This window comes from Ruditapes philippinarum, unplaced genomic scaffold (assembly GCF_026571515.1).
Source record: "Ruditapes philippinarum isolate M1 unplaced genomic scaffold, ASM2657151v2 ctg951_1_1_1_1, whole genome shotgun sequence".
Taxonomy (NCBI): domain Eukaryota; kingdom Metazoa; phylum Mollusca; class Bivalvia; order Venerida; family Veneridae; genus Ruditapes; species Ruditapes philippinarum.
The window spans coordinates 10,062-37,797 of NW_026853473.1; the positions used below are offsets into that span (position 1 = coordinate 10,062).

The following is a 27,736-nucleotide window of genomic DNA, read 5'->3' on the forward strand; positions in this document are numbered from 1 at the left end:
GAGATTGTTGTGAACGTATATGTTTTTCTTATAATTATACAAAACTTTATCAAATAAGATGACACCTTTGTATTTAATTTGCTCTTAAAGATAGTAAATAAATTATATATGGATTAACCGACATATATCGACACTTGTCGTATTCACAAAGATCATTGCATTATTGATTTGACCTTAAAAATTGGCAAGCATTATCAAATCAAATACGAAATTATAAAGGGTTTAATAATATCAAATATAAAGAATATATTGATTAATTAAATTAATTAATTATGTTAAATTATAAAACGCGTGTAATTAATGTGAGTCATAGGGATTAAACAGTGTGCCAATACAAAAGTCATTTGATCATGGCAACATCAACATGCGATGACTCTGCTTCAGATCAGGTTTTTATCATTTGATTGTTTGTTAATATTTCACTTCTTGTTCCAGAATTATTTACTGTAATGTTTAGATCTTACTAAAAATTTAGCGACCATTATTAATTTGATATTCTGCTTTTGAAACATTATTACATATTGTAAGTGAAAAAAAAGATAATTATATTTGTTGATAATGTAGAGACATATGTATTCAATGGGCAACCATTTATAAACCAAAGTTTGTTTATTATACATATATGTCTTATCTACGGAAGCCAATTAAGTTCTAACTTCTAACACAAAACGGCCTCAATGGGCTTTCGGACCTTCGTACTTATCGTCAAATAAGATCAGATAGTGGGGCCATTTTCAGAATGGCCGCCATATAAATTTGACGTACATAATAGCTTATTCAGTGAATTTTTGTACATATTTGAAACTTACACATGTTTAAAGTTTCTACTTTACAAAAGTTCAAATCTTTTAAAACAATCCGCTTAAATATCTCTTCAGAATTCAAGATGGCGTCAAATACGGCCGCCATTTTTTATGCAAAACGGATATATCTCTTTTGTAGTATAATTTGTAGCACAAATTATGCATATTTTGATAAAAAATTATATGTAAACCACAATATTAGTCTAGCTTTTTAAGTTTTTTATCCAAAAAATATCTTTAAAAATATTTAAGAAAACGTGCCAATATTTCTCTAAAATGGTTTTCTAATAGGTCTATGTTCAAATTCAAAAAAATACTTAGTTTCTTATAGTGTATTTAATATTTAACTAACACTGTGCTTATTGAACAATTGTTGCAAAACCATAACATCTGTAGGTGGGGTAAATTAATCTGATAATTGAAAAACAAAAAAACAACACAATGTGTAAGTTAATTTCATTTCATTGCTTTTCGTTAAAATTTTAAGGTATTTTTGTCTTCCTTCAGGTCTAGAGGTTGTCCTAAAATACCAGTAAATGCACAAACATTTGTGTTTATACATTCAGTTATAAAATTCGTCTGCATGATATAACTTGTTTCAATATTCTTTATATCATCAGTTAATTGTAAGGATAGTAGACTGAATATACATCAACAAAACCTGCAATTTAATTTTGTCTTATTTGCGAATACAATTAATTCCTGAAAATTTCTTTATGGAAAGATAAAAATCGCTTTAAAGCCAACACAATGAGAAAAATGAGTTATCATAGTCTTACTGAAGGCTTGTAACAGTATGATTTATTTCATATCATTGTGATCAAGTATATGAATTAGCACTGTTCATAGAAAAACATATCTAGACATGGTATTTTCAGAAGATACAAAGTAAAATTAAGGCGACTGAATGATAGTATCGCTTGACCCACATATAGTTGCTGATAATTTGAAATATATACTGTCTGTCAAAGATTATCCATATTTCATTTTCCCCATTCAACAACCTTAGATCACTCACCTAAGATCCAATGCCATAATTCTTAAATACAGAAGTAAGGCACATGATTGTATGTGCATTTATTGATATTTTAGCTCACCCACTTGACCAAGAGATGACGAAAATACCTTCATCCAATAAAGAATACTTTTTAATAGGGGACATTTGTACAAGAATTCACAGAAAAGGCAAAGAAATAGAATTAACTTACCAGTGTAAATTTTGTTGTTTTTCTTTTATAATTATCGAATATTTTTACCCCACCCACTTTGACAAAATATAAAACCTACAGTTTTTATGTGTTTTTATCATTTTTACAACACTCCCCTATTACTAATTTAATGTCAAATAAGAACTAAAATATTTTTTAATTGTGACTTTAGATTTAGAAAACCAAATTAGAGATATATGCAAGAAATTGAGATTTTTACTTGATATTTTCAAAGATATGCTAAGACACAAAGTTTCATGCTTGGATCACCATTTGCACTATTTTTTCAAATTCCCGCTCAACGGCGGGAATTATAGAAAAATATATGACATGTTTCTGTTATAGCTTTTGGAAAAGTTAACAATGGTATAACACAGAGCGGGGCGACATCGAGGAATGTCGAGTCCAAGACAGAAACATCCCGAGATGTTGCCCCAGCCAGTGTTATATCCTCGTAACTAGCGAGTTTCATATATTATAACTTTTTTATATTAATTTTTCACTATGTTCAGTGCTTTACTCTCTCTTGTGCCCTTTATTTTTCGTCTCAATGTAAACCGTATAACGCAATGAACCAATACAAACTCATGAAACTATTTTGATGCTTCTGTGAATCTGTTATACCCTCTCCCATTTCAAGTTGAAATGGGGAAATCGTTTATCGAAATTATCAATTTTAAATCAAGAACATGATAACGCTGTAATCATCGTGTTACCTTGCCAAAAACTGTTTATATTTATTGTAATTAATAAATTACATCTTAAATACAGTCAGTAATTATGATAACAACTCGACTGACATTGATTACAACCAGATTTAACAAAAAACTATTTAAATCTAAAGCATGATGTACTTAAAACTTGTGTTTTACAGTTATACATGTTATATAATGAATATAAATGTTATCAATGATCAATCAATTACTCTCTTAAAGTAATTGTTATTTAATTGATAATAGAGACAAGTCTGAGTAATCAATCATAATCAATTACAATGAAATCTGAAAGTAATTGCTATTAAATCAATTACTGATCAATGTAATCATCCCAATGTCTGATTCCAATTCTAATCTCATCTATAAAAAAACTACACCGATATAAACAAGATGAAACAAACAAAAACTGTTATATATTAGTGAGTTTTTTCATATGTGAATCAATGCAAAAATTGTACTGTTAAATATCAATACAATTTGAAAGTGTACTGAATACAAAGGGTTAATAAGAACAAAGAAAAAGTTCCAAACCATGCGATAATGTACTAATATTGGCCAAAAACAAGGAATAACTGCATTTGTTTATAAACAAACAATCTTCATGACAAATGACTGTGAGCTTTTCTTAAAAATACCCTTCTTAGCATATTAAACACAACATATAGGCAAGCATAGAAGTATTTTAACATAAAAGACCATGAATACATAAAGTTAAAACAAAATGATTTCGAGATTTGTTGTAATTTAATCATTATCTAAACGATCGCTGTAATTGTGATATTTACACAATGAAGTTTAACCATTCTTAATATATCAAATTCTATAACTTATAATATATATTGAACCGATTTTATCTAAAAGCATGTGATCAATAAGGTGTAGAATTTATCAAAAACGCTAAAATATAATCAATCACAGTTGTCTTTACTCGTATTGTTACCGTTTTTTATTTATGTATGTTGTTCTTCTAGTTGCCTTTCGTGTGGTCTTTTGCAGTAGCTGCGTTTCGTGATAGTGATCTTTATATTCATACTTTAACATTTTAGACGGAGATAAGATTTGAATTTGGGAAACTATGCATGTGTCTTTGTAAATGAAGAGCAAAAGTTTCTTCCGTGTCAGATGCTTAGTTAACTAAACTTACTAATGTATCTAGTTTCAATTAATGTCAATCCTTTCGCGGGGACGCAAAATTTTTGCGACTAAAACTCGCAAGAAAGTTAAAAAGAGTTGTTTAAAATAGGATGAACGAAAAATGTTAAAAACAGGGGAGCTGGAAACCTAGGAAACCTAAATTTTATGGGGATAGCAACCATGCCTTGGTGAATCTTGTAGAAAGGGGATATCTAGCATCTATACATCTGAGCTCCATTTTATTTCTTTGTATATTATAATTCAATAATTGTCGAAAAGAAAACGCAAGAATTTTAAGTATACGAATTCTTAAGCTATTCTTAAGCAGGTTAAATAATGTTTTGGTTCAAAATCAATTCTAACAATCTACTAGTATTTTCCTTTATTGTGCAAGTTTTGTGCAAATCATAATCTTCTTTGCAACTTGTTCAACTGGTAACTTCTAGTGTTTTTATCTTAAAGGTAGGCAGTTTGATTTTCTCAAACATTTGTTATATTTAGAACAAAGAATTCAAAGAAAAATGGATCAATTACTTGAAACTTGAAAAACATTATTAAGTATTAAAAGTCACACTATAAACAGTTTGATAACTTAAAATTAAGTTCATTTATTTATACATTGCCCATATTAACATTTACTTTTTTGTAACTGTGTTATTAAATCTATTTTCTATCTAAAAAAAAAATAAATTCCTAAAACGTGATTTTAACATCATTGAATTTTGATATCTCACATCTACATCTTGATAATTTAAATTTATTTTTGAATTACAGGGGAGGGCATACGATAAATGTTTACCGAACTTTTGCATATACACTTGATGATTATGTTTGTAAAATTATGTAACAGAACAGAACAGAACATTTATTTTATTAGATTTGTACCATAAGTACATCATCGTAACATATTTACAAAATTAATACATTTACATGTTTTATAATACAGTCACATGATAAACCAGTGTTTATAAGTATCGAATCGCAATAGCACATACAATACATTTACACATTTACATTTAATAAAATTACAAATACATAATATAAGCATGATAATTAAAGCATATATTTAATCGTTTTCTATTCTAAGAGGATGGACTTAAATATGTGTAACAGATGCTCTTAAAGTCATAGCACGTTTAATATAAATAGCTAAATTTTTATGAATTGTTCTTTTATCATTTTTTAATAGTTCTATAAATTTAAACATGCTTGGTTTTACATAATAATACTTTTTTATATATATTTTCCTTAAATCAATATAACATGGGCAAATCAAAATGAAATGATACTCGTCCTCAATGTCGTGCTTATCACAGTATATACAATAACGTTGATTTCTATCGATTCTTTGTGTACTGTATCGACCTGTTTGAATTTTCAAAGAATGTGAAGATAACCTTAATTTTGTTAAATAACATCTTAAATTGCAAGGCAAAATATCCAAGTATTTTTCGTACTCAAAATTACTTTTGACATGATTATAAACTTCTAAAACAGGACTGTTTTCCTTATTTACATGCCACCCTTGAACAAAACTATCGATAATCCGTTGTTTAAAACATAATATAAAAGTCTTTTCACAAACAGTTTCAGGCGAATCCCACACATATGCAAAACCATAATCATATAATAATTTTTTTCACATTTGACAGCCAGTTTTTCTTTTCCCAATAAACAATCATCATATACAATTCTATATGCATGCTGTGATATTATATTATCTGTTTTAGTCAGTTTAAACCAATATTTAATGATTTTTACATATCTCATAATATAAAGTGGATATCGTGCAAGTTCACCATATACATCCGTTGAACATATCGTCGTTTTAACCTTTAATAACTTTTTACAAAATTTGAGATGAATTCTTTCAATTTCCTTAGATTTACTGAATCCCCATATTTCTGATGCATAATTCAAAATAGAACCAACAAATGAATCAAATAATTGACAAATAGTTTGAGGTTTAAATCTATATTTGTGACAGTTAATAAGTAACAAATTTAAGGCTTTCAATGCTTTACCAACTAAATGCTCTTGAATTAGAACAAAACTACCTGTATAATTAAAAATTGTACCCAAAAAACTGTATTTTCTGTGTAAATTTATCAGTAAATCTTGACAATGGTAGTCATCTTCATGTACCTAACTCGGCAAGGTCACGGCAACTGTGCCAGATTTTGATCTTACACATAAAACGGTGCAGGTACAGCTCCTCTATACCTACTACAGAAACATTCATATAAATTTCAGATACCTGATGATGAATTGATCTGGTAACATTCGCCAGAGAAATAAACTATAATGTATTCTAATTTTGCGCATTAGAGTGTCAGAAACTCGGTTAAAAGACGCTCGTTCGGACCAAAACAATTAGTTTGCTATATCCGAGGTTTCTTATAAACAATATTAGGAAATCGTATCTTATAAACAAGATATAGCGAATATTAATAAGTAACGAACAGTTTACATGCTCGTTGGTTTGATAGATATAACTGTTATTTATTCTTATTAATTTAAATTTATAGTCAAAGCATACGAACGCGAATAAAGCATTTTCGCAAGTAAACATAAAAGAATATTTAATTTCAAGCAACTCCGGATGTCGGAAAAGACATACAAATTGATAAATATAAAAAGCCCATTTGGCGACAAATATAAGCCCATTTGGTATTTATATTTTTTTTTCAAACATAAATGCATATATTTATTAACTCAAGAAGTTGGAAGTGTCACAAATGAACATGATATACATGTACAAACTAAAAACACATTTGGCATAAAAATATGACTGCGCGCCCATTTTGCGTATCGGAAAGTCAAACATAAATGTCACTATTGAGTAACTCGGGAAATCGGAAGTGTCATACTAACATACATACGTATCTGCGGAAGTCGGACGTGTTATACCATATAATATATACATAATTCCGGAAGTTAGAAGTGTAATACCATATAATATATACATTAAAGTCTTTGACTGATGTTGTTTTTCATGATTTTCAAACTTGTTCTACACATGCAGTAATACAAGTCAGTTTCTCTATCAATTGTTTCTTACAGACTGAGTCGGTTGAGTATACTAGTGTTAATAGTAAACTTGTCTGGAAGACAGAGAAAGCACCTTGATTTAAAGAAAATATCAACAATTCTTTGTATAGTAAAGCTTTTAGTGTTTTCGGTCAAAAGAAATACAATCATAGAAAAAGGTTAGATAATCGTAAATTTTTAAGTCCGTGGTTTACATCTGAATGTGAGGATACAAGACGTGAATACAAGGCATCAAATAAAGGATAAAGATGCTCTAAGAATGTAGAAAACTACGAAGTTTTAAAAACTGCCCTAAAAAGATATAACTGGAGTTAGAAATAAAAAAATCCAGACAGTACATTGACTAACGATGAGTTTTATGATCTTTTTTAAAATCTTTTTGCAGAAGATAATGTTTTTATTAATAATGATGTAGAAAATGAGCTTATGAATAATGATTTATTAATGATAACGATGTGGAACAATTGGATAAGATGTTTGATGTAACAGAGGTAGAAAATGCTATTTCCTGTTTAAAATGTGGTAAAAGTGGTGGAATTGATATGCTTATTCCTGAAATATTTAAAGAATGTAATACAATTTTATCACCTGATTTATGTAAACTATTTAATTATATGTTTGTAAATGGTATTATCCAGAAAGTTAGTTTAAAGGAATTATAGTCCCAGTACCCAAAAAGGGGGGATATCAATGATACAAATAACTACAGAGGTATCACTTTGACTAGTATTCTTTCTTAATTTTTCTCTATTTTATTAGATACTCACTTAAGAGCTTGGGCAGAAGAAAATGGTTGATTGTCTGAATATCAATTTGGTTTTCGCAAAGGAAAGAGTACAGTAGAGTGTGCTTTTGTATTAAGTTCAATTATAAATCATGATAAAATTATGAAAATACGAAACTATATTGTGCTTTTGTGGATTTCCGTAAAACCTTTGATATTTGTTTACAGAAATGGAATATAGGTCAAAATGATGAGATACGGGACTTCACTTAAAATTGTACAACATAGTTAGTATTGCGTTCTTTGTACAAACGTGTTAAATCATGCATAAGAATAAATGGTGATTTGTCTGACTTTTTAAAAAAAATAACTCCATTATCTCCCCTATTATTTAGTTTCTTTATAATTGATATGTATGACTTTTTGCTTAATGATGCAATAGATGTTTTTAGTTTAGAAAATGTTCAGTTATTTTGGTTCGAAACGTTAAATATAGAAAGGAAAATGTCTTATAAGTAAACGACTAAGAAGAAAATATAAAAACTAAAAAAAAATAACGGGCTCAAATCCGACTACCACATACCTACCGATGATAACGGATGCACTATCGGCCTATCGCACATCAGTTTGCTGAATATTTTAAAATAATCAGGATAAGACCATCGTCGGATACCAACGATTGATAAACATGTCACATAACATGCAATCAACCGTGGGTAAAATGAATCGATTTGCGTCGATATACAGCAACAGGTGCGTAAAATATCTACCAATGACATCGCGTTTAACAAATCTATATTCTTTAGCAGCGGAGGTAAAAAACAATAAGAAACAAAATGGCAGCGCCCACGGTTAAATACTGTTGCACGTTTTTTGCTAAAATCAATGTCAAAAACTATCGCCAAATCAGTTCTTCTGCAAGCAGATATCAATCACAAAGGAAAACATCACGCTGTTAAAGTAAATTATCTATACTTTCTTGCTGAAATCGTTTAATTTTTCGATGTTGAACTTTTCACGTCGTCTATGGTTGTCGCAATATTGTTTGTAATACCGAACGTCGTACAGAACGAGCGTTTTGATTGGTTTTAATCGCCTCATGAAATCGTGAGGCAGTCAATGAAATAGCTGCCTTTGACACACCCCTAATCGACTGAATATCGGCAAAAAATCCCACGGTAGATAAATGTTAATGGATCGGCCGTGGGTATCCGACGATGGGATAAGACTTGATCTTTATCAATTAGAATACTTTATACTATCCGTTAAAAACGTTACAGCCTTTCAAATATTAGAGACCACTTTTAGTTTGATCTTTTAACCAATTGCTCAGTTCAGTACAAAATATTATGGCGAACAGACAGCTTGATGTTATTATTGAAGTGACATTATGCCCATCTAAGTGCAATTGTTTAGAGAAAGTCAGAATAAGTTTACAATATTTCAATATTTGTTTTAAAATCCATATTGTACGTTTAATGAATGTTGAATAGCCACCGTGGAAACTTACATTTCTAAACAGTTTTCGACATATGCCAGTTACGCTCAGTTGTTAAAGATCCGGGCTCAAGACAGATTTTATAATCATTTATCATTCTAGTGATTAACCTGTCCGTGCATTGTCCTGTTTTTGTTTGGTCCGCCTGGGCTCCTTGCCACTGGTTCTTGTTGCTTGGTCGTGTGGGGGTTGCTTTCATTGAACGCCGACTTTCCTTGTTGATCTTGTTTATCATATTTTATATTTAATCCTAAACATTTTTTAATTATCAGTCACCATAAAAGTAGTCAATCTTTAAACATATATATTTAATCAAACTCAATTTGACACAGACAAAAATAAGTATAATGTAACTTTAAGTATCTACGCTGCTAGCGTTACTATTCTTAGTCGATCTGAAAAAAGAACTAATTTCCCAGCATGCAAATTATAAATTTAAACGTGTACACCAAAAACATGTCTATGATTATCAATAATTTTAAAGATTAACGTCAACGATGTAAACTTTACTATCATTAGAATATGATTTTGCAGTCCAAATTCATGGTTTTCCTAATTTTCAAAATCATTTTAAAAATAAGCGTTAACTTGTTAACCTTACTATCATAAAAATATGATTTTCCAATTTGTAAATTAAGTGTACAGTGTAAATGATGTAAACGTTACTAAATATACACATTGATTGCCTTCTAAAAATAATTATGAATTTACAAGTAAATATTTAATTTAGGGGTTTCAATTTAACCGATAGTTAATATAAACTATATGATTAAACTATGACTTTAATCTGAAACAATTACCATTGACGTTCAATACGTATACAGACTTATTCAATCCCTTTTCTTTTCTGAATTAATGCTCATACAATAAGATTAAATTTCAATAATTTCTAATTACTTTCGATCAACTCGTCTACAAGAACTATTGGTCTACAATATGTGTCTGAGTATTTAATCCCATTCTGATACCATTCAAGTTCACAGTCTGTTTGTTCTTCTGGCCTTAAAAAGTTTACTATTTCTTAAACACAGAACACATACATATATATACGTAAACGTTTGACATATGTTATGCCCTGTTAACGCAGCCACTACCCATACTTTATATTTGAGACATCTGGACATTCATGGTAAAATTCTCTCCATCGGGATCAATCAGATGGTTAAATCGAAACTTAAGAACCCTCCCTTTAGGTTTGGCTTTATCAAGATTATTGAAGTTGAAACATAAAATTAATAAATTAACTGACGAAATACCGAGTGCAACAAAAATTAAAAAAAAACTTGCCTATATTGACAGTATATTTAAGGTATAGTAACAGGCGGATTTAACTATTCACTTAAGTTCATTATATGATTTATCAATTTTAGTTTTTAATTTAAAGAGGGAAATTATAATCGACTTGGGAAATCAGAGCTAAATTGTAAACAAAAGATGATAAAGAACTGGTAAAGGGATTACATTCAAACAAACGCATTATCCAAAAATACCAAAAACATGTCGAATGAAAGCCAAATAAGAAAATCATGTTAGCTTATATTTTTCAAACCAGAGATTGACTATATAAATGGGTTGTTAAATAAAAAAAAAAGATACATGCTATTTCTAAGTAGGCGTGTTTCTATGAATGTGTTTTATTATATACGTGTCATATAAAAATGACGTGCAACACTTACATACTGAAATTGTCTAGTGTGTTTACATGTAATGGATTAAATTACTGCATATGTCGAATAAGTCTTTAAAAAAGCTTCGAATTGTTAAGAATTACACTTCAAGTGTCCACTTTTATCCTTTTGTGAACATATTATTATTGTATTGGAAGAGAAATGACCCAAATATCAAACAAATTACAACACCAAAAACCCCCAACAACAATAACAAAAAAACGCTAAGCTTATACGACGTTGTAAAATGACGCAATTGATTAAATCTATACTTTATCTAGATTTGCATAATTTTATAGGCTGTCCTTGAACGTTGAAATAGTAATAATAATATATCGTTAAATATAATATATAGTCGACTCTCGTTATCTCGAAGTCATCGAGACTGTCAAAAAATATAGATAACGAAATGTCGAGATAAACGTTGCATGGTGTGTTGCAGTCAGAAACTGAATTTTGCAAAAGACATGTGCATACCATAAATAAAATTAACTAAGTGTGATATCTCAATGTCTTGTTTTTATCCAGATTTTTATAATTCACAACAGCAGGTGTCAAGTGCCGTGTGGCTGCTGTAAAAGTTGCCCCGTAATTCACTTCAGTGCTGTTATATTTTTCTGGTCCTTCGGGATCATTGATGCCAGCACAATTAATATTGAAAATTGAGTACCGCTCAGCCTGTACTAGGGGGCGTGAGGGATGTTGCACGTATTCATTATCCCTCATGTACAGACTCAATCAAACCGAGTCTGCAATTCTCTTGTAATTTTGTTTTGATTAATGCTTCCGAGGGATCACTTTGTTTCCAGATTTTTATAATTCACAACAGCAGGTGTCAAGTGACGTGTGGCAGCTGTAAAAAGTTGCTCCGTACTTCACTTCAGTGTTGTTATAATTTTCTGGTCTTTCGGGATCATTGATGCCAGCACAATTAATATTGAAAGTTGAGTACCGCTCAGCCGGTGCTAGGGGGCGTGTGGGATGTTGCACGTATTCATTATCCCTCATGTACAGACTCAATCAAACCGAGTCTGCAATTCTCTTTTGTTGTGATTAATACGTCCGAGGGATCACTTTTTTTCCAAATTTTTTTGGTTTTCTTGAGCCTAAAAAGCGATTATTTTCTGGTTTGTGTATATCACACCTCTGCAGGGGAGAGGCGAACAATTATTATTCGAGATAAACCAAAGTTAATAGTGTGAAAATAACTGTTGGTGATGAAATTTTACTTCAAATAAATACAATACAAATATCTTTATTTCTCTCAGGTCAAGACATCGACAACATAAGGTAATTAGCTATTAACAAAGTTTCGAGGCTCAATAGAATACATACACAAAATTTAAGTATATATAATACATGTAAAGAGAGGAGGGTACCTTGGGTACTTTTAACATACAAAACATGTGCATATAATAAATTTACACGTGTTATATAAATTTAATTTTCATTATATACATTTTTCAACTTTATCCTTAAATAAACATACATATTTTCTTATATTCAAAAGTACTATGGTTGTTTATATTCCTAAGTTTATCAAAAGAATAAATTTTTCGTCTAATATAATAATTGGGTCGTAAGTGGTTTTTTTTTTTTTTTTTGATGATCAAAATATTTACATTCTAAAAGGTAGTGAAATACATCTCCAACTGAGGAATTACATAATGTGCATTTTCTCATATTTAGTTCTATCCCATGCCAAGATCCAGTTTCTACTGGTAATCTATGGTTTCTTGCTCTAAATTTAATCCAATATCTAAGTTAATTAGGATGTGTATTTTTGATATACTTTTCAAATTCGAATTTGTGTTTAAATAACTTGTAATTTTTACACTTTCCAGAAGTTTCTTAGTTTTAATACCAGCTGTTAAGAAACAAGTCTATTAGCTTTTGTTTTACTGTTGCGGTCAACCATTTTTGATTTGGAAAAAGCTGTGTGTCCCAAATATTGCTCATGCCGCATTTGACGAGAATATCTCTTATACACGTTATTCACATAAAATTATTGCTTTTTTAAAAAATACTATTATAAAGAGAAAAATAATACGTTGCTTGCGTTAGTTTAAACGTCTTTGGGACAACTATATCAGCCCAAAAAGAAACTAATCTTGATTATATATCTATGGATAGCGGTGTCACACCGGTTTCACCATACACTATTGTATTTGAGGTAGAATATTTAAATCCTTAAATATATTTTAAAAACTTAAGTTGAACTTTTTCTATCATGCCAATGTTTCCATAACCAACAATCTTACATCCATATAGCAAAATTGGTTTAACAGTTTTATTGAACAAGTCTATTTGGATGTCAATTGGTAAGTATAATGAATTTGGTTTATACAGAATTTATTTTAGTTCGATTGTGTAGGAAGCTATAAGCTTATAGACACACTTTCGAATCCGTTCCTGGAACCAACCAGTACTGAGCAATGCGTGTTAATTTTCTTGCTCAAGGAAACAACGACTTGACCGTGGCGGGGTTTGAACCCATGCGGCTAGCGATCTTCAGATTACTAGTCCGACGCGTTAACCACTCGGCCATGCCGCCACTATTTGCCCTTTTTTTTTATCAAATTATACATGGCTATTGTTCCTTGTTCATGTTGTTTGGCTATATGCTTTTTTGCATTTATAAAAGATCCACTCCTACTAAAGATAATTCCAAGATTTTTATATTCAGAAGCAATTTCGATATTTTCATTATTATTATAAATAAAATTGTATTGAACTTGTCTACCTATTGCGAAAACCATAAATTTTGTTTTTGAAGTGTTAAGAACCAATTTCTATTTATCACAATACGCTGCATAGACATTTAAAGCGTCTTGTAGATCTTTAGCAGATTGTGACAAAATAACAGTGTCATCTGCATACAATAAAATGAAAAGTTTTAAAAAGTACATAACATTTCCATCAAAATCATTATTTTAGTAATTGACGCCTTCGACAAGTCCACTGTTGGAAGAATAAGCACGTAAATCATTTAAAAATAATGAAAATAAAAGGGGCGATAAATTGTCACCTTGTCTTACACCGGCAGTGCATGAAAACTATGTTGATTTATTCCCATTTTTCCTAACACAAGACTTCGAGATACTAAAAATATCTAAATAAAAATATCGAGATAAACAATATTACCAATAACGATAAAGAAGGAAGAAAATCGGGACATTTCAAAATGTCATCGAGATAACGAAATATCAAGTAAACCGATGTCGAGATTACGACAGTTGACTGTATTTAGTTTTGGTGAAAGGAGTATGAGGCAAAATAGTATTCTTTTCATTTTCATTTTTAATTTCTTTTACTGCATGTTGAAAGGTATATGTTTAAACTTCAAGTTTTTATATGTAAAAGAACGACCTCAGACACAATTCAAAACATTTAAAACGCTTTAGAAAATTAACCTTATGTAAAGTTTGCACGTAAAAGTCTAAAATAACAAATAACAAATATATGTCAGTTGTTCAAATTACGTCCATTTGATTTACACTTTACATCGGCATTTGCAACAGCAACCACTACCCACAAAAAGCAAAGACATTTGGAAATAATTCTGGTCAAATTCCCATCGCAGAATCAATCGTTTATTCCCGGTTATAAAACCCTCTATGAGTTAGACTTTATCCTTCTTTTTAACACAAAAGATTAGCTGCGTTACATCAAACTATTCATGATATCGGCCATAAACCTTTAAAACTAGTATTTGGCTGTAATGAATGCTACGAAACAACCTGCCTATAGTAATAATATTTATCAAGTAATAGATATAGACAAATTGAACATTCAGCATTTTAATAATTACTTGAAAAAGGGGAAATCAAAGCTTTGTTGGTTAAATATTACGTCTAGCCTTACTTATGACTGTAAACTGTCGTTCCTAATTGTGGACGATACCCCATGTGTTTCTCGACACGCGCGGGCACTTGAGTAGAACTATTGACGTCATTTAGGCTAGCTGGATAGTTTTCTTAGATAAAAAACCATACTACGTGACTTTTCGGGTTCGGTACAGGCAGATTTTCCACCGATTCAGGTATGTTTATTGATTCAAAACTTTGCTATTATTCAACAGATTTTGATTAGAAAAGGCGTAAACTGTACCTGTAATTATATCAGCTACATGTACCAACGGTTAATCAAAATTTGAAAACCCCTTAATGGTTTTTGAGAACATTAAAGAACAGTTTTGTATTTATAGCCGGGGCCGGGGAGAACAACAACAAGCGATTACTGGCAAGTCGTTTGCTCTTTTTTATTGCTTCTTAGAAAAATTTGCTAAATTTTATAGATTTTCTATGTCTAATGTATCTAATGATTGCAATGATGTTTTAGCATATTTTCATAAAGATATGTTGAAATGATACAGAATACAATGCTATTTTAAAAGATACTTAAAGTTACATTAAATAAATTTCATAAAAAAGAAATAGCGACATTTCATTAATAAATTGGGTTTCATATCGACTCCAGATCTTATTTTGGTGTCCAGACAACCAAAATGAGTTTAATGAGCATACAAATGTGCAACCTCATTGTGGCGAATTCGGAAGTACAATTTCTGTTTGCATGAGAAACTCCGCCTTCGGATCATCCGTACATCAATATTAAATCAACAAACATGACTATAAGTAGCAGTCCTAATTTAACGGTATATTTCCGCATTGTAACGGATATTTTAATACAAATTTAATCTTTTTTATGCGATGATTATTTTTTCTGAGCCACAGGCCTCGTGCACCGTGAAGCTTAAACGGTAAAAGTATGTTTGCCCAAGAAAATCTTATATTTGCTGTGTTCCGGATAGGAACTATAACACCGTGACGCAGTGCATACACGAGCTGATTATAGTCTTCATTTGCATGTTAAAATTCGTATACTTTAGTGTTACCGTTGGGTTTTCCATTTAAAATCCTAATTTATGAACAATCGTTGATGAGATTTACAACGATACTGTTAAAAAGGTTAATGAAACTGTAGAATGCTTGGTTTTTAGGCCGACGGCAAAAATATTTTAACATATTTATTTAATGTAGCTTTAAGACTATTTGAAAAATGACTGAACATTAATTATGGCAAATGAATCTTCATTTAGCACAAGCACTATCTATATAGGTAAAACGGAGTATATGCTGTTAAAATTACTACGTCTCAACCACAAATTATCTGATTTCCGATCCAAGGTGTAGATTTGTGCGAATATTGTTTGAATATACTTGTTTCTGCCAGTATTCTTTAATGATCACATGCATCATAATAAATGATTAGCTTCTGTTGCAAATTAGGTATACAAGGTATGTCATTTAAATCGCTATATATTTACCTTCAGCGTATAACTCAATATGTAAATAAAAAACGATAAAAATTGTAACCATTCTATTTTGGATTTACTATTCTTAATCTTATCAGAACTAGAGCATTGTTCTCTATTTATTTGGATTAATAATTATCTATTACCCACAGTGACAGTGACAATTATTATTCTGCTACTATCAGTACCCTTGTAGATAATCATTTTGCATATGTATGCTCTAAATTGATGTATGAACAGCTGATAAAATCACGTGTGTATCTTTTTAAACCCAAATGGATCAATTACAGTAGAACACTAGTTTTACTTCAACTTTTAGGTAAGTCACGATTACTTTATTTATTATATCACAAAACTACCTTATTTGTGCATAACCTAAGGGGCCTAGTTGTGATTTTGTTCAGTACATATTATGACAATAATTATGATAAATAATAAATTTTCAAATTGTTTAAGTAATTGATCGAGTAAATCAAGTCATTCTGACTTTCACCTAAAATCAATTGGACATTGGCAATTTCCCGGGAGAGCTTCATACATATATGCTCTTATTATTTCTCAAGCAATTGATAAGGAATATACAAAGTATCAAACGAGTTCATCTTCTCCCCATTACCAATCAGAACAGATAAACTTACAACAACACAGAGTTGGCTGTTAAGGAAACGGTGACCTCGACATTTAATAACCGCTGACCTCTAAATTAATCAGGGTCATGTACTGGTCATTTGCAATGTTAATTTATATGTTATCGAAATGACAAGAAAAAATGACAATAATACACAAGGACCGACCCATCACAGTATTCTTCCACTTTTTAAGAGAGGACTTACCAATTTGAAGTTGCATAGCTATAAGTTCTTCACAATTCATATACACACAACTATCAAGTGTTTGGTATTGCTATTTAATTTTCATAGTTACACGACGGTTCTACGTGTTTTTGTTACTCAAAAAAGATTTTAGGTATATGTGCTGAATTGGGTAATCAATACAGATTTTGATCTTGTTATTAAAACTTGAATAGAATTATGTGACGTTTGCTTTGCTTGTTTCATAGACATTTGCTGCATTGGCAGTTTAATTTTGAATAACGTGACACCTCCGTGTATTGTTTCAAACATATTGAGATATTGATCACTTTACCTACAAATATTTTCATAAATGTTCATGATAAATTGAACCACGACCTTAATGATTTCAATTATTATACTTCATACACATCAGTGGTAACTATTAAAAGATGGAATATCAAAAATATTTGCCAACCATAATTACAATGCAATAAAACATTTAAGTATGAAAAGACGAGCGATTGAGGTCTTAAACCGTTCAGTCATATTTGGCTCTACTGTTGAAATGATTTATCCTTCATTAAAATACAATATTTTTAACTGCAAGGAATTTGAGTGGTAAAAAGATTGTGTGATTCTTTCTATTTTGAATAGATAATTATTATAACAATTGCAAATATAATATCAGATATTATACGAACTAGATATTCTAGATTATACTAACTTATCGTAATACACTCGACTCATATGATACTCAGATCATCGGTTTATCAATGCCTTTAACTGTACACATTAGCCTGACTTTAATCAATTAGTTCATATGCAGCCTTGAAAGAGCTGGTTGTGGAAATACTTAATACGTTAAGAAAGATAAAAATGTCAGATTTTGTTTATGGTATGGACAAGATATGTGCTTCAAATGCGCAAAGTACTGATATAAGTTGTTCAAGAGTGTTGAAGATATTTGGCAAAGTCCAAATGTTGATATCCCTTCGGTAACCTATTTTGACTTCTCATTGACTTTATATCAAAATAATCTTTTCAGGTACTGAATGAACTCCAAACTATAATTTAGGGTTATGAATTGAATTATAGAAAGTAGTTTTGATGTTACAAGTCTATTTGTCCTAAAACAACAAATGTTTGTCCGAACAGCAACGAACGAACAAAGGACAGAAGTGTGTAACGACTTTCCGCTCCCAAAGTCCTAAGGTGTAAAATAATCAAATAATCATAATTTATGAAAGTTTATGAAACTAAAGTACTCCCAGATAAAGATAAGCTGACGAAATAAGGAATTTACAAATGTATAATATTTATAATTATGTTGCTTCAAAATTAAATGTTTAAAGGAACTGCACTGAGGTTAACATGAAAATTAATTTTTCACATAAATAAACATAAGCACTTAAAACATAAATATTTATAAAATATTACCAAGAGATATAGAAGAAATACATTGAAAGCACTTTTCAATTTTGGGTCAGTTTTCACTATTATTATAATTATTCTGGTAAAACGGAACAAGCTTATGATTTGAAATTTTGCACATAAGTTATTAGTATAGATCTACATCAAATGGAGTAATAATCTCAAAAAATTATTTCCAGTCCCGCCATGTCAAAAAACTTCAGTGGAGTCCCTTTAATGATGACAAAATTGTTTTCTTGGCCTATGTATGTACCACATACCCTGTAATCATACACAGAAATTACATAAGCCATTAATATCACAAGCTTAGGACATGGCTAAGTATGATAAGAAGTAGTCGTTATTGTATATAAAGATGACAAAGATTGAATCTCCAAATATAGTATTATACATCACGATTTCAACTTACATGCTGGTCGGACATCTTTGATGTAGGGTAAATATCATTTAAAAAAATTCATACTGTTCCTCTTTCTTTACTATAGTAATTATTTACTTTTACAATAATGAATTGTGATCTGAAAATGTACGATCGAAGAGTAAAGAAATGTATCTATTCTTGATTTATAGTTATCTTCATCAGAAAGTAACATAAAGGAGTAAAAGAAATCTCACTACCTCAAAAAGTAAGATGGTGAACCACATTATTCGCATCAATTCGTTTCAGTCACGATTCCTGATTCTTTTTTATCGTGCAAATTCAAATATATTTAACCACTAATCTATATGCCTTTGCAAAGAAAATATTTCAATGCCCTGTTAGCCTTTAAACTTTATTGCTTTCTATCGATTACATCTACTGAGATATTGTATCTTTCTTATTGCCCATCTTATTCAATTCCATTTTTTATGAATATTTTTTTCATCGGCATCAAATGACAAATATAAAGTTTGTTAATATGTTATTGCTAAAGCTGCATGTCTCCAGATCAGTCAAACTTATCAGGATTCAAATATTAATTTACATGTTATGTGCGACTTATAATTGATTTTGCAGTAATAATCATTTCGTGTATGTGTTAGGGCTCTTTTCGCATATTTTTACTTCTCTTTGGTATTTATCGTAGATTGTAAGTGCGGATTGCAATCTGTAAATCATTTTCTCTGTTCACTTCACAATATTTTACTATTAAATACAATTAAAATTTCTTTCATAAAAATTGGCATGAATCTGGAGGCATGCTACTTAACCCAAAACTGCATGAGCATTTTGTGAAAATGGCTGTTTTCATTGAATAAAGTCTCCAGTTACAAGTTCCAATTGCTATAAAACTATGAAAACTGCTTCAATACTGATCAAACTTGGCACAAATGTTAACTGGACCATTCTTAAATTTCCTGTTAACATGGCAACGAGGGGACATCTCAAAATTGCCAAAAATCACTATTTTGCGTTGATTCTTTACATCAAAATTGATTTCAAAGTGTTGCAACTTTACAGTGGGTAGAGATAGCGGCAAAGGTTTTTCAGCGTTGGTTACACGTTACCTTATGATTGACCTGGGGTCATTTTTATCCTCTCACAAGTCCGATGAGGGGGACTGACGCCAATCTTCACCCCCCAAACAGAAGGGGGCACAGCCCCCTTCCGGCAACCCCTTGATGTATCTTTTGGATAGAGGGGCGCGCCGAAAAAATTGGTCACTTCCTCAAACAAGAACAAGTTTTAGGGGCCTAAATAAGGCATTTCTTCACCATTTGAGACAACAGAAAAGGGGGATGTGAAAAAGGCGTAAAAAAGTGTGTATATCGTGTAATGGGTTAAAAAATCACAGGACAAATACTAACTTTATTAGTTTACATTAATCTACTGAATAAATGAATTTGAAAAAAAGACAAAAAAAAGCAGATGGTATGAGGTTGTCTTTGGCGAAACATAGCAGATACATGTGCTTTTTATTTTAGAATTTTTTTTTGTAAAAGGATGTAAAAGATACCTAACAGTATATATGAGATAACTAATGACATTTCTATCTTTAATTCAAATATCTGGACCATTATTGAAACACTATTAACTGATAACGTTTATATCATAATGACCTTGATTCTATCGAATTTGTCCGATATATGAATTATCTTGTTTTATGATATACGTTCCTGCTACAAAGGGATGACAACACAAATTAAAATGCTGACTTTGTTATCAACCTTTATCTCACACTTGAAAGATTGCTTATAGCTCTGTACTCAAAAGTCAAAGAAATGAAATGTCAAAGCCAACTCATTGTTGAAATCTACTAAATTAAATAAATAATTTAAAATTAAAAAAAAACAACACATAAACATGGCTTATTTAGTTAAGGTAGATTTGGCTGTCACTTGTTATTTTGAGTAAGTTTATTCATATACAATCATATTTAAGCTTTAAAAAAGTTTAAATACTGATTTATTGGAAGGTATTTGATTCATTTTTGCGTTTGATAAAGTGCCGTTATTTTTGCATCTTTAGTCTTGAAGATGTAAAAGACGATTGTTAATACCTTGACTTTGATTGCGTTGTATATAATGCTGAACTTAGTCACATTCTCGAAAAGTTATTCAACCGTTTGTCGAAATATCTTTTATTTCAGGTGTACTGAAATTGTAAAAGATGCCGGGATATGTCCATCAGCATAAAGCTTCGCGTGCAGAAGTTGCAATAAAATGGATATCAACGATTGTTATAGCACTTCTGTTCCTGGCATGTTTGATACAAAGCAAAATATCACTGCTAGCTTTGTCTGGTGCTATGCATGCAAGTAATGATTATCTCGACCGTGATGCAAGATGCAGAATGTTCGTTTTATTACAAATAATAGCACTCGTTCCACATGTCATAAATTTGATTCGGGGAGTGTGGGGAGGTGTTTTAAGAAGAGATAGGAAATGGCCGAAGGGAAAAGTAATGTTAGTTGCGGTAAGCATGTTAATGTTTGGTTTTTAGTTTGTTTGTTGTGTTTTGTTTGTGTTTGTTGTTGTTTTGTTGCTGTTTTACTTTCATGATTAAGCATTTACATATTTAGTATATGGTTTACATTTATCCCATGTAAAATATCAAAGGGTGAAGCTGAATGGAATTTGAAGTGTCAAGGGTCTATTCAAAATTTCAACACTCAGTTTTGTTATCTCATTAGCTATTTGAAAAATTACATAACAAGGTAACGAGTTTTCTAATGAAAATAATTATAAGAGACCAGAAATGAATTTCCAGTACAGAATTTGATTAACATTCATGTTTAACAGTGATCATTGTACGTCTGAGTCCTGCTGGTTTTACGCATAAATTATCTAAAGACGTACACTGTTTTGAAAAGTCTCGAGACTGGACTACTTAGCGTATCGAAATATTGCATCGTTGGCACAAATCATAAAATAGATGAAAACAGAATATCTAAAGATAAACTTATAAATCACATAGTCATTACAATAATCATTTAAGTTTCGTATTTAAACTTGTTCCACACTTTAGATTTATTTACGATTTCACATATCATACTGCAAATTGTTTCAATCCAGTTTCTAACTCCACACTGTACTTCTCATTCACATTGATTCCGACTGTGTACTAAGTTTCGGTTAGAAACACTATTCCGTATTCGGAGTTATCTGTGTTAGTAAATTTGCTATAAGTAAAACGTAACATATATGTGCACGGCCATTAGGCGTTGTTACCACAGACGTTGTGTGAAGTACATCAACCAGATATTTCGATCACAAAGATCAAAGGAAAACGCCTGTCTGGAGCCAAACATCTACATGCATTGAAATATTTTTTTTAAGTTTTACTCTGGTGTAAATATCAGGCATTTGTGAAAAATCTGACAGGCGTATTTGCGACTTATAACTAATGTTATATCATTAAAACAACGGATAAAATAACATCACATTCATGGCAGGTATCAACAAATATATGCTTTATATTAAATGTACATTGTCATATTTCATTTAAGATTCTAACCTTCATCAATATGTTAATTAGAATTTGTTTTTAGCTCACCTGAGCATATGCTCAGGGTAAGCTATTAGGATCACTCTTCGTCCGTCGTCCGTCGTACGTCGTCCGTCGTCCGTCGTACGTTGTCCGTTCACACTTTTCAAACGACATCTCCTCTGAAACCATAAGGCAGATCATAATGAAACTTCACAGGGATGTTCCTTGTGTGAGGCCTTAACAAAGTTGTTCAAAGAATTCCATTCCATGCAGAACTCTGGTTGCCATGGCAACCAAAAGAAAAAATTTTAAACATCTTCTTCTAGAAAACCCAAGGAGCTAGAGCTTAGATATTTGGCATGAAACATCTTCTAGTGAGTGTCTACCAAGATTGTTCAAATAAAATCCCTGGGGTCAAAATTGGCCCCGCCCCAGGGGGTCATTGATTTTCCCTATATGCATATAGTAAAAACTTAAAAAAAATTTTCTTTTAAAGAACCCAAAGAGCTAAAGCTAAGATATTAAGCATGAAACATCTTCTAATGAGTGTCTACCAAGATTAATCAAATAAAAGCCCTGGGGTCAAAATTGGCCCCGTCCCAGGGGATCATTGATTTTCCCTATATGCATATAGTAAAAACTTAAAAAATCTTCTACTAAAAAACCGAAAGAGCTAGAGCTTAGATATTTGGCATGAAACATGTTCTAATGGATGTCTACCAAGTTTGTTCAAATAAAAGCCCTGGGGTCAAAATTGGCTCCGCCCCTGGGGGTCATTGATTTTCCCTATATGCATATACTAAAAACTTAAAAAAAATTTCTTTTAAAGAACCCAAAGAGCTAGAACTAAGATATTTAGCATGAAACATCTTCTAATCGGTGTCTACCAAGATTGTTCAAATAAAAGCCCTGGGGTCAAATTTGGCCCCGCCCCAGGGGGTCATTGATTTTCCCTATATGCATATAGTAAAAACTTAAAAAAATCTTCTTTTAAAGAACCCAAAGAGCTAGACCTAAGATATTAAGCATGAAACATCTTCTAATGAGTGTCTACCAAGATTGTTCAAATAAAAGCCCTGGGGTCAAAATTGGCCCCGCCCCAGGGGGTCATTAATTTTCCTTATATGTATATAGTAAAAACTTAAAAAAAACTTATTCTAAAAAACCCAAAGAGCTAGAGCTTAGATATTTGGCATTTTATATGTTCTAATGGATGTCTACCAAGTTTGTTCAAATAAAAGCCCTGGGGTCAAAATTGGCCCCGCCCCAGGGGGTTATTGATTTTCCCTATATGCATATAGTAAAAACTTAAAAAAATCTTCTTTTAAAGAACCAAAAGAGCTAGACCTAAGATATTAAGCATCAAACATCTTCTAATAAGTGTCTACCAAGATTGTTCAAATAAAAGCCCTGGGGTCAAAATTGGCCCCGCCCCAGGGGGTCATTGATTTTTCCTATATGCATATAGTAAAAACTTAAAAAAATCTTCTTTTAAAGAACCCAAAGAGCTAGACCTAAGATATTAAGCATGAAACATCTTCTAATAAGTGTCTACCAAGATTGTTCAAATAAAAGCCCTGGGGTCAAAATTGGCCCCGCCCCAGGGGGTCATTGATTTTCCCTATATGCATATAGTAAAAACTTAAAAAAGTCTTCTTCTAAAAAACCCAAAGAGCTAGAGCTTAGATATTTGGCGTAAAACATGTTCTAATGGATGTCTACCAAGTTTGTTCAAATAAAAGCCCTGGGGTCAAAATTGGCCCAGCCCCAGGGGGTCATTGATTTTCCCTATGTGCATATAGTAAAAACTCAAAAAAATCTTCTCTTAAAGAACCCAAAGAGCTAGAGCTAAGATATTAAGCATGAAACATCTTCTTATCAGTGTCAACCAAGTTTGTTCAAATAAAAGCCCTGGGGTCAAAATTGGCCCCGCCCCACGGGGTCATTGATTTTCCCTATATGCATATAGTAAAAACTTTAAAAAAATTCTTTTAAAGAACCAAAAGAGCTAGAGCTAAGATATTTAGCATGAAACATATTCTAATGGGTGTCTACCAAATTTGTTCAAATAAAAGCCCTGGGGTCAAAATTGGCCCTGTCCCAGGGGTTATTGATTTTCCCTATATACATAGAGTAAAAAGTAAAAAATCTTCTATTAAAGAACCAAAAGAGCTAGAGCTAAGATATTTAGCATGAAACATGTTCTAATGGATGTTTACCAAGTTTGTTGAAATAAAAGCCCTTGGGTCAAAATTGGCCCTGCCAGGGAGAGGGGGGAGGGGGCAAAAGTCATTGTTATTCATTATTTGTGTATAGTAAAAACTTAACATCATGAAATATCTTTTAATGGGTGTCTTCCAAGTTTTTTCAAATAAAAGCCCTTTGGTTTAAACTGGCCCGGCCCTGGGGGCCTATGTTCAGGTGAGCGACCCCAGGGCCATCATGGCCCTCTTGTTTCAATTACTGTTATTGCTGGGAATTGAATTCGTGCTAATTGTGAGATAACCCTGAATGACGTCTGCAAGATATACGTTTGAAATTATAAAAAGCATGACTAGAGATATTGACTTCATGGTTTATAAAAGCATTGCTTTAGACGTGTTAAGTCTAGCATTTGGTAAAAATAGAATGTTTATATTTGGTGCTACATACTGAATGTGTTTCACGGCCAATTATCTTTTCCAAGACTGTCCTGTTATTTCATCTACAGATATATGTTTTAAGCATAATTCATCACAACAAAAGATGACTGAAAGATATAGGGTCTAAATATACATGTAATATACACTGCATATAACCAATAAACCTCTAAGCAATTTGTAACAAAAGATTTCTATAAAAAATATTAACAAAACAACAGCTAACTTTAACTTGACGCCGTTAAAGTCATGAAATTTATTTAACCATTTTAGTACCATGCATTTGGCGAAACAATGTGCACGATAAGAAACTGATTTCCGATCCGACCAATTTTAATTTCGTCTTCGATAAAGAAAAAAAAAATCATTGTCTTATCGATTTTTAGATTTGAGGGTGCTATGTTAAACCAAGTTGGAATAATGTTAAAAAACTTTAGTGAATGAGGAATTTCCTCATTTCCGTATTTAAAAAAAAAAAAATAAAATCACAAGTTATATTTTGATACATTGTTTAACGGTATTTACACGATTCCCATTATATACAAAAGGGGGTTATAAGTTTCTGCTCAGTGTTATACTGTCAAATATATTTCCTCATTCAAATTATGATTTCTATTCAAATGAATATAATTTATAAAAAAAAAAAAAGAATACTTTCTCAATTTAAATCAGAACATAAAAAAAATGTTAAAAAGCATTTTAATGTTTATCCTGCTTCACTTCTGAACTGGATCCATCATTCGCTTAAGAAAGGTTCATTTGGGGGGGGGGGGGGGGGGTGTATACACTAAAACTAAGAGTTAGTCAACAATATGGAGCCGGGTCAATTTGTAAAACAATGCCGACATTCTTTGCCCTATCCTTATGCCCTAAAAACTTACTTAGTTTATTTACACAATATTTGAATTTAATTTTGTTGAAAATAATGAGAATAGTATAGAACTTATCAGGTACCGTTATTTTATGTTGTTCATTAAGTGTCAAATATTTTATGGTTTGTGATGCATCCATTTGATATAATGTTTATAATTTTTATATACATGTTTGCATACTTATCAAGTATTTAGAAAAATAATTGCCTTACCGACTGCGAAAGGTTTGTTTAAAAAACACATACATCTTAAAGTGTTCCTTTTTAAGATTAATTACCTTACATGAAATAATCATTGTTATGAAAGCTATGCTAACATTTCCATATGGCTTTGCATGGAAAACTAAAAACTTACCTATGGAAGCTAACCAGTTTTATTTCGGCGGAATATCTGTTTGCGATTGACATGAAGGGACCAGAAATATTCCTCCGTGATTTTTGAACCACTCGATGTAGTTTAGGACTGATAATTAATGTGCAAATTTTCAGATCAATTCCTTATCTCTTTTTAAAGAATAATCATTTTTTTGTGAAAAATTACCAAAACAAATGTTGAAACGATTTTTGCTCAAATTGGGACACGAACCGCATACACATATCGATATTCAATTTAATTTTGAGTGAATTTCTTTATATCCATAGCAGATTTTCCCATTTTTTAAATGCCTCACTTGATCTAAGTAAATAAGAATTTCCAATTTTCTTTAAGCTTTTGACCTCAGTGAAGCTCTTTTAATCACTTCTGGGCTTCGCAAAGGTAATACATGTAGTTAAAATGTTTGGTATTGGATAATTTAGTTACAATTCTTTTTCTGTAACCGATAAGTTTGTATTTCAGACGATGGTGAGCATTATGGAAGCAGTGGGTCTTTGTTTATTTATCTTTTATATACCAGGACTCAGTAAAATTTATCATGCTATTCTGTTGATGAACTGTGTGATACTTTGTCCACTTCTTAACACCATTTGGAACATCAGAAGACTTAACTTCAGTGCGCGAAATCTACAGCAAAATTGTTGTTGTAAATTTACTAGCGTGTATGCTCTCGTGTGTATGGTTGTTGGAATAGTTTGTACAATTTTAATGTTGCTACACACTTCATTAAGAACACTTATAATAGCACCTATAAGTGTCATACTATTGTCTATAGCTTGGAGTCCTTCAGTTCAAAAATACATGGCGAAAAGTGAAAAGGAGATCAATACCGAGGTAGGTATGCATTTGTTTATTTTAAAGCAATAACTTATTTATATAGTGACATGTTGTTTAATAAAGTCATTGTTAAGCTATGAGATCCAAATAGAATAACAAATTGAATGAATTAGTACAAAACAAAGACAATGTTTGGATAATTTATCAAAGAATGTTCATATATATGGTCATAATTTTCACAACTTGCAAACAAAAATATAAAAACACGTGATTCTGTGCTCAGCGATGAATATTGATAACAGAATGTCAACAAAAACAGCCAAATTTTATGAAATGAAATATGATTTATTACACTTTTCAGAGCAGAAGAAATGATGGTCCATGTGCATCAAGTAGTAGCATACAATCTGAAGATAGTCCATATTCATTAGGTCAAACAATAAATCAAAACACATTAAGAAACACAACATGGAAATTAACTGCGCTAATGTCTTTAGTAAAACTGCTATCAACTTTCGGATTTTCTATGCTGATATTGTTTGTAAGACACATATCACCTTTTCCTGAACATTTTGAAAAAGGTACAAAAAAATCTTAATTTGTTCTTACTTAAATCCAAGCTCGTACAGCTTTATGTAATTGATATACTTACACAAGGATGCATGAATTATTATGTAGTAATAATATTTATATTAATAGAAATTGCGATAACAAAACCTTTTTTTAAAAACAAAAACTACGAGTTTCAAAAAAATTTATTTTTTGGGTTTTTGCACAATAAAATATTATACTGGAAAAATTGGGGGTTTGGGAAAAAAAC

General features: G+C 31.2%; 1 protein-coding gene across 1 annotated transcript; it reads left to right on the forward strand.

Annotated features, from left to right (window-relative positions):
* Window positions 1-212: 212 nt before the first annotated feature.
* LOC132736975 (uncharacterized) lies at window positions 213-27,514 on the forward strand. The gene is made up of 4 exons (XM_060724194.1): window positions 213-389; window positions 20,914-21,239; window positions 26,602-26,973; window positions 27,278-27,514. Exons 2-4 carry the CDS (start codon window positions 20,934-20,936, stop codon window positions 27,512-27,514), a joined length of 915 nt encoding a protein of 304 aa, XP_060580177.1. The 5' UTR covers window positions 213-389; window positions 20,914-20,933.
* The last annotated feature ends 222 nt before the right edge of the window (window positions 27,515-27,736 follow it).

Bases quoted from the DNA above. Each gene is read 5' to 3' on its own strand.
- LOC132736975 (XM_060724194.1), top strand. From the start codon at position 20,934: ATGCCGGGATATGTCCATCAGCATAAAGCTTCGCGTGCAGAAGTTGCA. The intron at 21,240-26,601 runs GTAAGCATGTTA...TTTGTATTTCAG, and splicing joins GAAAAGTAATGTTAGTTGCG to ACGATGGTGAGCATTATGGA. The intron at 26,974-27,277 runs GTAGGTATGCAT...TACACTTTTCAG, and splicing joins AAAAGGAGATCAATACCGAG to AGCAGAAGAAATGATGGTCC.